General features: G+C 51.8%; 2 protein-coding genes across 2 annotated transcripts in view; one reads left to right on the forward strand and one right to left on the reverse strand.

Annotated features, from left to right (window-relative positions):
* Positions 1 to 66: 66 nt before the first annotated feature.
* Rer1 (retention in endoplasmic reticulum sorting receptor 1) lies at positions 67 to 12,066 on the reverse strand. The gene is made up of 7 exons (XM_090335984.1): positions 11,899 to 12,066; positions 8,143 to 8,230; positions 6,320 to 6,424; positions 4,083 to 4,182; positions 2,684 to 2,762; positions 1,205 to 1,340; positions 67 to 704 (listed from the first exon to the last, which is right to left on the reverse strand). The coding sequence occupies exons 2-7, from the start codon at positions 8,221 to 8,223 to the stop codon at positions 615 to 617; spliced, it is 591 nt and encodes a 196-aa protein (XP_090192110.1). The 5' UTR covers positions 8,224 to 8,230; positions 11,899 to 12,066; the 3' UTR covers positions 67 to 614.
* Positions 12,067 to 12,269: 203 nt separating this feature from the next.
* Positions 12,270 to 13,140, forward strand: part of Morn1 (MORN repeat containing 1) — a 49,408-nt gene continuing 48,537 nt past the window's right edge. The window contains exons 1-2 of the mRNA XM_090334038.1: positions 12,270 to 12,384; positions 12,892 to 12,963. Of these exons, the coding sequence (XP_090190164.1) occupies positions 12,309 to 12,384; positions 12,892 to 12,963 (148 nt within the window). The 5' untranslated portion in view covers positions 12,270 to 12,308. The remainder of the gene's footprint in view (positions 12,385 to 12,891; positions 12,964 to 13,140) is intronic.

Raw genomic sequence — 13,140 nt, forward strand, 5'->3', positions numbered from 1 at the left:
TGAGAACAAATTTAAATTAATCAAAAGCAAAACAAGCTTCACGTATCAAAGGAATGTGTCAAAATAATCTCAAACAATTAAAATATAATATATATATTTATAATTCCAGGCCCTCAAAGCAATCATGGTAGTTAAGAACAAAGTTTTGAGTCATGATAGAGGTCAACTTGAAACATCTCCAATGAGATGAAATGCAGAAACTGGCACGAGAACCACAGTTACTTGAAAGTCAGTCTTATGTGTTACATCCACCCACACTCAGGAATCAGCTGGCTGGATCGCTGGCACGGACATGTGACCTCAGCATGGCAGGGAAGCAGCCCGTCCATCTCCCCCCTCTCCCCAGCCTGCCACCCACCTGGCCATTCAAACCTGCAGTTAGTTGATACACCTCTGTCGGTTTGAAACATGAACATCACTGAAAAAGAGATCAATTCAATTTGGTTTAAATGCCAGTTTCTTCAAGAACCTGATATTTCAGTTACAAATCATTGAGGCTTCTTTTAAAAAGAAAATTCAACTCCCTGGTAATCAACTACTTTATGTGAAGAAAAAGGCATTGTTACAATGGCTCAAAACCGTTCTTGAATACGTGACAGATTTCAGTCCAGCTTCTAACTAGCAAATGTCTTGCCCACGTCCTCCTTCCCTTTGTATCTCCTCTTGCCATGTGTGAATGGTATGTACCGGTATTTAATCATGTGCTGGGAAAACAAACATACAAACAAACTTGAGTTACTCAAAAGTTCCCAGGCCACATTTTCCCCTAATTCTCAAGAGCCAAAGGCATCCCCGTCACAAATACAATCAGGACCTCTTCTTGTCTCCTCCTAGACAGCAGAACCTTTCTTAGCCCAGCTGGCCGGCCAGTGTCCTGTCTGAAATCCCAGTGGTTAGGGAAGGGCTCCTGAGTCCCCCTGTGGGAAAGGCTGCACGGCAGTCACATCTGGGAACAACCCCACAACACTGCTACGGCATCATGTACGGGGCCCTGAGCGCTCAGCTTAGCAGAGCATGTAACAGAACTGCAGCCAGGCTGACCCGGCTCCACTCGGTATTTTCCTCCCCAACATCCAGAACCTGCACTCACTGTCCTAGGCTGTTCGTTCAGCATAGGTCCTCACAGGGGATGGCAGTGTCGCCCCTGCTCTTAATTCTTTCCCGGTAATGTCACCTCAGCACAGCACAGCGCTGACGTCTTTACCTTTATTTGCCTCTTCATTGTGATACAGAAAAGCATGATGAAGTACATCACCAGGATTGGCCAGAACACTGGGACGTTGAAAGCCTCGAAGAAGGTACACACCATAGCCACAAGGATGCCCTTGGTAGCCGCATGCCTTAAAGCAAGGACACAGGTTAGCACTGTCTGCGCCAGCGCCGCAGGCCTCCGCAGCCTCCATAGCTGCTCTTTCATTAGCCACGGATGGGCATCCACAAGGAGGCAAGGCCCTCCCGGAAACAGTGTGGGACCTATGTGTGTGTGTGTGCATGTGTGGCCGTGCACACTGCAGATAACCACAGCCATGGCCTTCTCTTGGTCCCCTGAAGCTGTCATCCCACACTTACACAAAACAGAACACCAATGCTGAAGCCAGATGCTGCTTGCCCTTACCACCTGAAGCAACACGCGGGGTACCCACGCACTACACCTGTGCCAGCCTCTGGCTCTCCCCTCTCTGCCAAACAAACCCAGGTTCCCTGAGGGCCTCCGGGGTCCCCAGGCCTTGCCTACCTTCCAGTCCCTCTCCTACCTGTCCCCCGCATTCCAACACTACACTGTGTCCCACACACAGCGCCAGGCTGCAGGGTAAAGGCCTACAGATTGAAGAACTGTTTGTTCATCCAACTTATTAACCCAACAGACTGGCTCCTCCTGTGCCACAGGGCTGAGCGCCGCCACAGACAGCACAGTAGGCCAGTCTTACTCATCTACCCATCCACATCCCTGTCCCTTGTGCTACTTTCTCGTGGTCTGCAGAAGGTCCAAACCCTGAGGGTGGGCCTTGGGCAGGGCAAACATAAACGCTGCCTCCCAGGGCCCTCTCAGGACCCAGTCAGGCAGAAAGCTGGCGTACTTCTGCTTATCGTGGGCCACGGGGCCTAGAAGGCAGCTGCCCAGACAAAGTCACTGGGCCAGGCCTTCAGGATGCCAACGCCCTGCATTCTGGAGCCATTCTGGAGCCAGCCTCTCCTCGGCGAGCTTCAGACCACGGAGCCAATGCAGCCCAGACAACACTACTACATGGTAGTCTCCAGGATATACTCTCGTGCCCAGTTGTCACCTTACGGATAAATGTCACAAGGAAACAAAGCACAACAGACTCTCATTTGCTGAAGTCTGACTGACTAGAACAAAAGTTAGTTTTCACAGTCTCCGTGGCCATACTCGAGCACATTCTCTTTCCTTACACCGTCAAGAATTAAAGGCTTGAGTGGACAGAAAGAAATGACAGCACAGAAAGGCAATGGTGGTGGACAAACCTCTGTGTATTTCAAAATAGTTGAGAGAGGGTTTGTGTGTTTCCACACGAAGAAGTCAAACATGTCTACAGTCATGGCCGTGCTAACTGCCTGATCGGATCCCTCACAACATGTCACACCATGCCCCACATACATGCACAAGTACTATGCCAAGTAAACGTTTTACATGTCAGTTTACTAGGAAAAAAAATTAGCTCACCAAAATTTAAACTCTGGAAGCCTTCGGATGAAGGGACGAAATTCCTCATTCTGTTTGGTTGGTAATGAAGGACCGTCATCTGAAAGGCAGAACATCAAGTACCTCACATGGTCACGTCTACCGCATTCACAAGTTTTCCCTAGGGCCTTTTACAACCTAAGCCTCACAGCTGGAAACTCTGTTTACTAACAAGGGCATGCAGACTCTTTCAAAGGACTCCTGCACAATGTATACGGCTAAAGAGAAATCACTGTCACAGGTTTCATCAACTGTACTATGAGAAAGCAAGGACAAACTGCCACTTACACAAAACCAATAGTAAAGAAAGAATGCAGTTCACACCTGTAATCCCGTCTATTCAGGAGGCTGAGATATGAGGAGTGCAATTCGAAGCCAGCCTGGGCAGAAAAGTCTGTGAGGCTCTTACCTTCAACCAACTATCTAAAGGGCAAAAGTGGAGCTATGGCTCAAGTGTTCGAGTGACAGCCTTGAGTACAAAGGCATGGACAATGCCCAGGCCCTGAGCACATGCCCCAGGACTGGCACCAAAAGAATGCAGACCTAGCACAGTGGTGCATACATGCCTGTGATTCCAGCACTCAAAAAGGCAGGAGCATCACAAGTTCAACACCGGTTTAGACTACCCAGAAGGCAGTGTGGACCACCACAGCCTCCTGCACCTGCAGTCCTGAGGACCAGGTCTCTGTCCATCTACCCTCTTCCCATTTTCAGATTCAGAGAGTGAAGCCCATGGAACAGGGCCTGAGTTACTGTCTAGCCTCCCTACTTAGTGGCATGTAATGAAAGGTGCTGAATCTCTATAGAGGAACGTCACAGCCATCTAGTCACCCATAGTGAAGACAGGCTCAGACCATCTCCCACAAGGCAGCAAACTCTGGCAGGCCACCAGCTGGCTTCCATCACAAGCAGTGTACACGCCTGGGAAGAAGGCCCCAGCACCTGTTACCCACTCCACACAGCCAAGCATGGCCAGAGGCATGTGAGCCTCATAGGTATAGCACAGGACGCGCCAAGAAGCCAAGGAGGGCCACTACCCTCAGCAGATGGTCACGGTGGGCCATGGGCTCCTTTCCCATGGGGAGTCCTGAGGTGCCACCAGAACAAGCTGTCTGCATCAGAGGTGGTTATGGGAGGAGCAGCCATCGGCCCCACATTCCGTTACATGGACCCAGGTGCCTCTGTTTCCTCAACTGCACAACAGGGGTGACAGAATGAACCCTTCAAAATCTACATAGGAATTCACTAAGTGGTCTGATGTAGACAAATGTGCCCTAGTCCTGGCATCACAAGTACTATGAACAGCGAGTGTTCTTGGCACAGGGAGCTTATGCAAGAGGGACAAGGAGGCACAGCACTGTCCAGACAGCCTCCGATCTACCTGAGTCTTCCATTAAGGAAGGGTCCACTTTGGGAGAAAGGAACGCAATGAAGAGGTTTAGGTGGTAGATTCCCAAGGCGTAGGTCACGATGTACCAACCCTGAAAGAGAAGGAAGCACAGATCAGTAAACAGCCCAGCCAGCACAGGCCTGAACCATTCATGGTGCCAAGAACCTGTAACGCTCCACTAAACTGAGAAGCAGTGTTTATTCAAGGTGAGGAGGCTGCAACATGAACATAAACCGTGACCATTTATCTCACGTAGTCAATGGGTCTTGAAACCCAAGCAACAACCAGAGCCCAAACTGCAAACTTCTCCAAGGGTCCCGTCAAATGCATGAGATTCCTAGAACCACTAACTTCCAATCAGAAATGCAGAACAAGGGATTTTCCCCCAGAAGACACAGGCCTACCAAGCCTACAACACGGCTGGGGTGGCAGGGCACTGGGTGATACTCTGTGCATGCCTGGCTCACTACCCAGCTGAGAGCAGTCACATGGAGTTTAGAATTTGACAGCCAAGACCCCTCTTGGAGAACTATTGCCTGGCCCCCCAAACAGGTTGTCTGGAATATTTATCTGGCCCAGAACAAATACAGGAAAAAAAAACAACAACAAAAGCAGCATCATGAATAAGATTAAAATATTTTGGCCAGTGAAAGCCAGGCCTTCATGAAGATAGACAAAAGAACTGGGGAGCCTTAGCAGTCCCTCATACAGCAGACAAGTAGCACTGATGTTAGCTCATTAGGCAGCAGAAGCCTACAGTTTTACACACACACACACACACCTTCTACTGCTAGAGGAATACCAGATCAAGCACAAACCTCATTCAGAACAGAATGAAACAAATCCGTGCCCACTATGCCCCACCTCCCCACACACTCCTAACACAAAGTTTCAGGCCACTTGCCATAGGTGAACAAACCAAGTTTCAGTTTTATTTTTTAAATTGTAGATCCATGTATCTAAAATGTGTGTGTACATTATATATATCCCATTATGCTATGGTAATGATCTACTACCTTTCAGTAAACCAATGTTGAGTCTACTCACAGGCTAAGTTCCTAAGTAAAAATAACAAGTTTCCACATGTCACGTAAGGATTTCACAAAGCACTAAAAGAATGAGAGCAGTAAATAAAACATGGTGACGCATGGACTAATATCTTCTGAAATCTTGGAAAACACCAGGAAGGAAGGTGTGGAATTTAAATGAGGGACTGTCATCCACACCACCGCAGGCTAACATGCTCTGAACAAAGACTCTAACCTCCCCTTTTATACCTACAAACACTACACAGCTTTCTCTTTAGGATACCAGGAGTCTCAGGAGGCAGAGTTTCATTCATAGGAGGCAACAAACGCCAATAAACCTGTGCCATCTGCCCTGTCCACAGACAGCAGGTCACTTTGTCTCCTTCCCTACTTAACGCTGGAGCCTCATTCTCTCCTGTGCCCTCACAGAAGAGGCAGCTCAGGAACAGTTTAACCCTTGGGAGTGCCACAGTCTTCAAGGTGCCCCAAGTCCATAGAATCAGGGATCTGTTTCAGAACGCTACCCTGTACAGGAGGAGCTGCTCTGAGAGGCACAGGCAGAGTCAGAGGGACATCACAAGGGTCATGGTCCAGAGCAAGATACTCCAAAGGCGAGGTCAAGACTGGCCTAGGCACCCTGGGGACCCCAGCTAGGGATCATGTCAAAGTGAAAGACGAATTGTAAATAGCTCTCTTTTTAAAAAAAATAGAGCAGAAAAAACAAAGAGACTCCGAAGTCCAAATACCACCAAAAAGCCAGAAGTGGAGTTATGGCTCAAGTGATAGGACACCAGCCTTGACCAAAATGCTCAGGGACAGCACCTAGGATCTAAGCATAAGCCCCAGCAGGAAAACAACACAACAACCAGGCACCAGAAGCTCATGCCTATGATCCTAGCTGCTGAGGAGGCTGACATCTGATGACTGCAGTTCAGAGCTAGTTAACTGCCCAAAAAACCACAAGTAAAGATGTGGCTCAAATGACAGAGAGCTAGCCTTGGTGTTCAAGCCCCACAAGGGGCACAAAAAAACACCAAAAGAAAAACAGTCATTAAGACTTTTCTTGTGTTTGGTGCTGCCTTGAAAAGTGATTAATGAAGACCCTGTCTCTGGAGCCAATGTGCATCAGCAATCTTCCCACCACAGCACACCCAGGCACTTTAGACAGAGCTGAGTGCCGTCAAGATGGTCCACACCTACCTGTAACAGGTAAACTCTAATCATGTAGACAAAGCTCAGGCCCAGCGTCACGACCCACCGAACAGCAGTATAAGGCGTTGACTTGTCTAGCCAGGACTGATAAATCTATGGAACACAAGTTCAAAGGTACAACATCAGTCAGTCCCCAAAGCCCCTCTGCACCAAAAATGCACTTCTGCCACATCATTTCCAATGTCAAAAGAGTTTCTTAAAACAACAGGCGATTATATATAGCAGAAACTATAATTAACCCATAAAGTATTTGCAATAATTCCCAGAGCAGGTTTGTTTCTTAAGCAAAAATATAAAGAAATAATTACTGGGGCTGGGGATGTGGCTTAGTGGTAGAGTGCTTGCTTAATCCGCATGAAGCCCCAGGTTTGATTCCTCAGTACCACATAAACAGAAAAAGCTAGAAGTGGTGCTGTGGCTCAAGTGGTAGAATGCTAGCCTTGAGCAAAAGAAGTTCAGAGACAGAACCCAAGCCCTGAGTTCAAGCTCCAGGATTCGGAAAAAAAATAAATAAAAATAAACTCAGGGACAGGGACAGTGCCTAAACTTGAGTTCAAGCCCCAGGACCAATACAAAAAAATTTAATTATTACTGTGAATATTTTCAAGCATTTATAAAATACAGAAACATACCTATATAGTTCACCATGTGGTAGTTTTAATTAAAAGTATACATTTTTCGGTCAAGAGTTTGGCCTAGTGGTAAGAGTGCTTGCCTAGCATGCACAAAGACCCGGGTTTGATTCCTCAGTACCACCTACATGGGAAAAAAAAAAAGCCAGAAATAGTATTGTGGCTCAAGTAGTGGAGCTCTAGCCTTGAGAAAGCCCAAGGACAGTGTTCAAGTCCTGAGTTCAAGCCCCAGGACTGGTTAAAAAATATATATATATGTTTTTCAGATTCAGCATAGCAGCAGCACGGCTGCACACTGCACTAGGTTTCTAGACTTCAGCTCATGCTGTGCCCGGTCACCCGGAAGCACCCTCAGATGTACCCACTACAGTGAGCGATGACCTACATTTACCTTGGCCAAGGTATAATCACTCAGGGAGCAATATCCAACAGTAGCCTCATGCAGAAAGGGAGGGGTGAGGACTGCCAGGACAAGCAAGCAATGTGGCAAGAGTGAGCAAGGACCACAGTCCTGCATGCCTTGGCCCTGTCTACATGGCAGAGGAAAGAAGGATTTGGGTTTGTTTTTTTTTTTTTGCCAGTCCTGAGACTTGACCTCAGGGCCTAAGCACTGGCTCTGGGCTTTCTCAAAGCTAGCACTCTGCCATTTGAGCCACAGCACCACTTCCGGCTTTTTTTCTATGTATGTAGCAACGAGGAATTGAACCCGGGTCTTCGTTCAGACTAAGCAAGCACTCTACCACTAGGCCACACTCCCAGTCCGATTTGGGGGTTCAAAAGAAAAAAATGATGGGGCCAGGAGTTTGGCCTAGTGGTAGAGTGCTTGCCTAGCATCCACAAAGGCCAGGGATCGATTCCTCGGTACATACAAAAAAGCCAGAATGGTGCTGAGGCTCAAGTGATAGAGCTCTAGCTTTGAGAAAGTCCAAGGACAGTGCTCAGACCCTGAGCTCAACCCCAGGACTGGCAAAAAAAATGACAGGTAACCAAGACTGCATGTGGTCCCCCTTGCTCTCTTTACTGGCCATTCCCAGTAAAGAGCCACGCCTCCAAGTACAAATATTACATTAAGCCATCTTCACCTTCTGACAGTGCAGCAAACTTAACCTTCAGGAAGATGTTTCAGGAATCTACAATATTTCCCAAGTATTTTTAATCATCATCTTCAGATCCACTAACCTGTCCAAGACGTGTGAAAAATCTGTATACCACTGACGGTTTCCCATGGACAGAATCTCCAACACTGTCACCTTCAGACATTCTGTAACTGAGAAAAACACAAGGTGCTTCTAAATTACATAACAAATACTCAATGATGTGAAATTTTTGCCCAATATTGACCAATCTATCAAGCAGGTCTTCTTGGTACTTAGTGTTTCTTTCATCCTAGCCCTCCTATAAACTGTTTGCATAGAGAGCAGCAGGTGACTGGCTTTGGTACATGGAGAGGACAGAAGCAGGTAGCTGCTAATACACTGGACAGGCTTTCACTTCTGCTTGCTCCTCAACCACACACACACACACTCACACATAGTGCTGCCCACCCACCTAACTGCAAGAGCTGCCCTTTTTCACCATGGATTCTTCTAGCAGGCCTGTATGTGGCCTGTTCACCCTCCCCCACAGACCTCTTCCTCTGAGACCCCATTTTCTTTATGCTCTGCCAAGTCTGTCCCCTTAGCATCAGGTCCTCTCTTCATCAACAGGAAAACAGATCAGCCTGCAAGCAAGCCATGTCCCCATTTCTTATCTGGCAACCAGAGGTAACACTATCTGCTCCCAACTATGTCAGCATGTGCTGGGATCTCACGCAGAATTTACCTGTGAGAACCCAGGTGCCAAGTCACATGTACTATCTCAATTCCCTGATGGCCAAGAGAACAGGCATCATTACCTTCATTTCACAAAGGAGAAACAAGCCTCAAAAGACCAAGGTCATGGAAATACCTCTGCTCCTTAACGGCCTAAGGCCCAGCCTGACATCCAATTCCTCCACTTAATCACGGACTAGGAAAACTCACCATTTGGGGAGAAAACACTGCTAAGTAGGAACTTCACGGTCAACCTTCAAGGTGAGGTGCATGTGGGCCCTAAGTCAGGGAGGATTCTGGGGTAAAGTTCACATTCCCTCAAATCTGTGGGTGACGTCTGCCCACGCTCCCTCTGCTACTGATGGGTGGAACGGAAAAACAGACTCCTTTGTTAACTAGGTTGAAGTCCCATCTGTGCTCCACAGTGTGGAGGCCCTCAGCAGCCCTCTGGCCAGTTTCCTCATTTGCAGAAGGGGGCTCTTTCAGACACCAGGCACACAGTCATAGCAAGCCTCCAGCATAGTCTTCCTATTCCCACTTAGAGGAGGACACTAAGGCTCATAAAAGCTTGACGTTTCCCAGTGACCAGCCTGCGTGGTATGGTGAGTACCAGAACCCACAGCTGCAGAAGTCCAGCACCTTCTAAACCACAGGCTCACCGTGCGCAGTGGGGAACTTGGCCTTTGAAGTCAGCAAGCCAAAAACTGTGACACATTAGAGCCAGGAGTTTGGCCTAGTGGTAGAGCGCTTGCCTAGCACACACGAAGACCCAGGTTCAATTCCTCGGTACTACATACATAGAAAAAAGCCACAAGTGGTGCTGAGGCTCAAGTGATAGAGCTCTAGCCTTGAGAAAGTCCAAGCACAGCGCTCAGGCCCTGAGCTCAAGGCCCAGAACTGGAACAACAACAACAAAAAAAACTGTGACACTAGATGACAAGTAGATAATCTTCCATTCTCAATTAGAGTATGTCTTGTGTGTGTGTGTGTGTGTGTATATATATATATATATATTTAATAGTTCTGTAGGCTGCAGCCTCAAGTCTTTGCAAGTGTGAGTATGTGGGCACCAGTGGGTCACGCCTGTAATCCTCTCTACTCAGGAGGCTGACTTTCATAGGATAGCAAAGTCAAATGGCAGAAAAATCTATAAGGCTCTATCTCCAAAATAACCGTCCAAAAGCTGGAAGCATGGCTCAAGTGGTTGAGTGCCAGCTGAGCAAGGAAAGCAAGTAGAGTGATCATGAGGCCAAGTTCAAACCCCAGCACCAGCAGCACCATGGAGGATGGAGGGGATGAACATGACACCACTTTTCCTAGACCAATCCCACATTGTGCCCAAAACTGCCCAGGAGGCCAAGAAATACCCCTTGGTCTCAGGTAAGCCAAGCAAACTAAAAACACACAATTTAACAAAATATAAATTGAAGGCACACTAGAATAAACTACATAGAATGGCCACATCGTTAGGCCAAAGACCAGCCTGCAGAAAACGGCTGCAGTCTTACTATTCATCCTACAGTGCATGTACACCTTCTCTATTTTAGGCTGACCAATGCATTCACCACTAAAACACTTCTGCCCAAGATGAGACAAGAGTACTGTCAGAAAGAAAACACTTCACTATCTCTTTAAAGTATGCACCCCTGAACTGCTTCACTTGAAATTTCTCTTTAGACTGACACATGGAAAACCCAACACAATGTGTGCTATCATTCAGATCATCTTGACTCAGCTCACCACTGTAACAAGCCAAGAGGGATGGGCCTGATTAAGAATGTGAACTTTGGAGTTCAATGCCTGCTTTGGATCTCACTTCTGCATGTCCCAGGGACAGCTACTTAAAACCACCTGGGGCTCCACTCTGTAGAATGGGATGGTAGCTCCCGAGTGCTTCCTCCTAAGGAGCTAAAGGCGGCCAGGCCAGCGGTGTGTTCTCAGGGCCTGGCAGCCAGTATGTGCCCGACTCTCAAACACGTCAGACTTGTTCCTGAATTAGGGCGGTCCTCACACCCGTAGTGCTGGCTGCAGTCCTCTTCCCTTTTGCTGAGAGTAAAGGTCACCTCCTCAGCGGCCTCCTCTGCTCTCAAGAATACCCACTGATTCCTGATGTTCCCTCACCCAATTTTTGACAACTGTTGTTTGATACCCTATTGGACTGCCTGTCAATTTCCTCCTACCAGAATGCAAGTTCTAGAGGCCCTTGTCTGGTTTTGGATGCACTGTCAATTGTCTACCAATATGAACATCTATACTTCACCAAGAGAGGGGGGGGGAGGAAAAATAAAAGCCTTTCTAGACAGGCCACAAGTACCGCAATGCCAGAAACGACACCCACATTCTCTATGTGCCTTGTGCTGGCGTCCCTCAGTTGGCCAGTTTTTGTGACCCATCACGCCTGCACGAGAAGCACAGCGCAGAGAAAGAAGCGTCTGCCCAGCACCTGCAGCTGACACTTCCTGACCAGGGGAAGGGGCCCTGGCCCGGACCCCCTGGGGGCCGGCCCCTCCCTGGCCGCTCTCTGGAGACCCTCCCCCGGGTCTCCCCGCCGCGCCTGGGCTCCGCCCTCGTCTGGGTATCACCATCTTGGATCTCCTCCGCCTCACCACCCCACACGCCCCTGTCGGGACCCAGTGGCTGAGGAGCCGTCACCCGTGCGTGGAAGAAGTCCCCCTCTACTACACGAGGTGAGGGGCAGTTCCGGGAGCGTCTCCCCAGAGGAGGTGCCCGCTGTCTGCGGCGGGGACCCGCGGCCGCACCGCCCGCCAGGAGGACGGCGGCCTCCGGCCTTGACTCGGCGAGTGGCCACCGGGCCCCCTCGGCCCCCTGACGGCGCACGCGGGGCTCTTCCTCCCCGGGCTCAGGAGCGCGTCCTGCCCGCGCGCTCGAGGCGGGGCGGCGGCGGGCGAGCAGGGGCCCCGGCCGCACGGGCGCTCGGCCCGGCCGCTGGCGGCCCCCGCGGCCCCGGCCCGGGGCTCGGCCGCCGGCCTCGCGGCCACGCTGACCCTCCCGGGCCCCGACGGCGCGGCCCGGCCCCGCCCGCCCGCCCGCGGCCTTGACAGCCGGAGGGAGGCGGAGGCGGCGCCGCCCGGCCAGCCCCGCGTCCCCGACCCGCCCCCGGCACCTCGCAGCTCCGCTGCGGCCGAGCCGCGGTCTCCCTCACGACCGCGGGAGGAGGACGGCGGGCAGGACGGCCGCCAGCGTTCGACTCCGGCTCCGGGAAGCTGCACGGGTACTTCCGCTCGGTCCTGCGGCGCCGCCTCCGGCCTCCAAGATGGCCGCGGGGCGGGACCCAGAGCTCCAACCATTTCCGCTTCCGGTGTGTTGGCCGCGGCCGTTGGAGGGCGGGCCTGCGGGCGGAAGGAGCCGGATGACGGAAATGTCCCGCGCCGCACATGCGCTCTGGCGCCCGCCGCCTCCCGGATGGACCGCGCCGGAAGCAGTGTGGGCGGGACGGCGCCTGGCCACGCCCCCTAGCGACCACAGGCCAATGGCAGAGGAGCTTGTGGTTGCTAGGGAAACCTGGGCTGCAAGATGGAGGTCGCCGGCCAGCGGGGCCCAGGCTCGGTCCCGGGGCGTCGGAGCCCGCTGAGGCGGCCACCGAGGGACGGTACGAGCCGCGTGCTCGGCCGGGAGCTCGTCCCCCCGGGAGGGCGAGGCTGGGGGCCGTGGACGCCGACGGCCGGCCGGCCCGGGCTGCCGTCCCCGGGGAAACCAAGGCTGGGCCGCGCAGGGCGGGCGCGCCCGGCCCCGGGCCCCCGGCGCGGCATGCAGGCCGCGCGGGGCAGTCGGGGGCCCGGAGTGACCCCGACCCTGCGCGCCCCGGGAAGCCGAGGGCGGCGCGCCGGCGCCCACTCCCGATGGGAGGCGGGGACGTAAGCGAGCGGCGCCGGCCTGTCCGGGCCTGCGTGCGGCCCTGTTCCCAGGGCCTCCCGGCCCTGCTTCGCTTTGGTCCCAGCCCTCGAGGCCACTCGAGGTGCAGACGGGACGGAGGCACCCGTCCGGGAGCGGTGACCCGCAGCCTGCAGGCGGGCACCCGGGGCGGCGGCCGCCCAGACCTGCGGTGTCGGTGAGGTCGCGGCGCGGGGGTCACGCCTGCTCCTGTTTCAATACCCAGGCTATGGCGTCTATGAGTACCCAAACTCCTTCTTCCGCTACGAAGGCGAATGGAAAGGAGGGAAGAAGCACGGTAAGGAGCCTCTGGCGTCTCCCTGAGGCTGCCCTGCAGTTCACATAGTTGCCTTCCTGGGGCACTTGGGTGCCAAGCGTGACTGGGAACACGCCCAGGCACCAGTGCCACCCGCTCCAGTGCATGCTGGCGCTCACCTGTCGCTTGGAGCCATCTCCTGCTGTAGCTTCGGAGCTC

The sequence above is a fragment of the Megascapheus bottae genome, chromosome 6 (genome assembly GCF_031878675.1).
Source record: "Megascapheus bottae isolate mThoBot1 chromosome 6, mThoBot2.hap1, whole genome shotgun sequence".
Lineage (NCBI taxonomy): Eukaryota > Metazoa > Chordata > Mammalia > Rodentia > Geomyidae > Megascapheus > Megascapheus bottae.

Bases quoted from the DNA above. Each gene is read 5' to 3' on its own strand.
- Rer1 (XM_090335984.1), bottom strand. From the start codon at position 8,223: ATGTCTGAAGGTGACAGTGTTGGAGATTCTGTCCATGGGAAACCGTCA. The intron at 1,341-2,683 runs GTGAGCTAATTT...CCTTGCTTTAAG, and splicing joins CTTCCAGAGTTTAAATTTTG to GCATGCGGCTACCAAGGGCA. The intron at 705-1,204 runs GTAAAGACGTCA...TTGTTTTCCCAG, and splicing joins CAATGAAGAGGCAAATAAAG to CACATGATTAAATACCGGTA.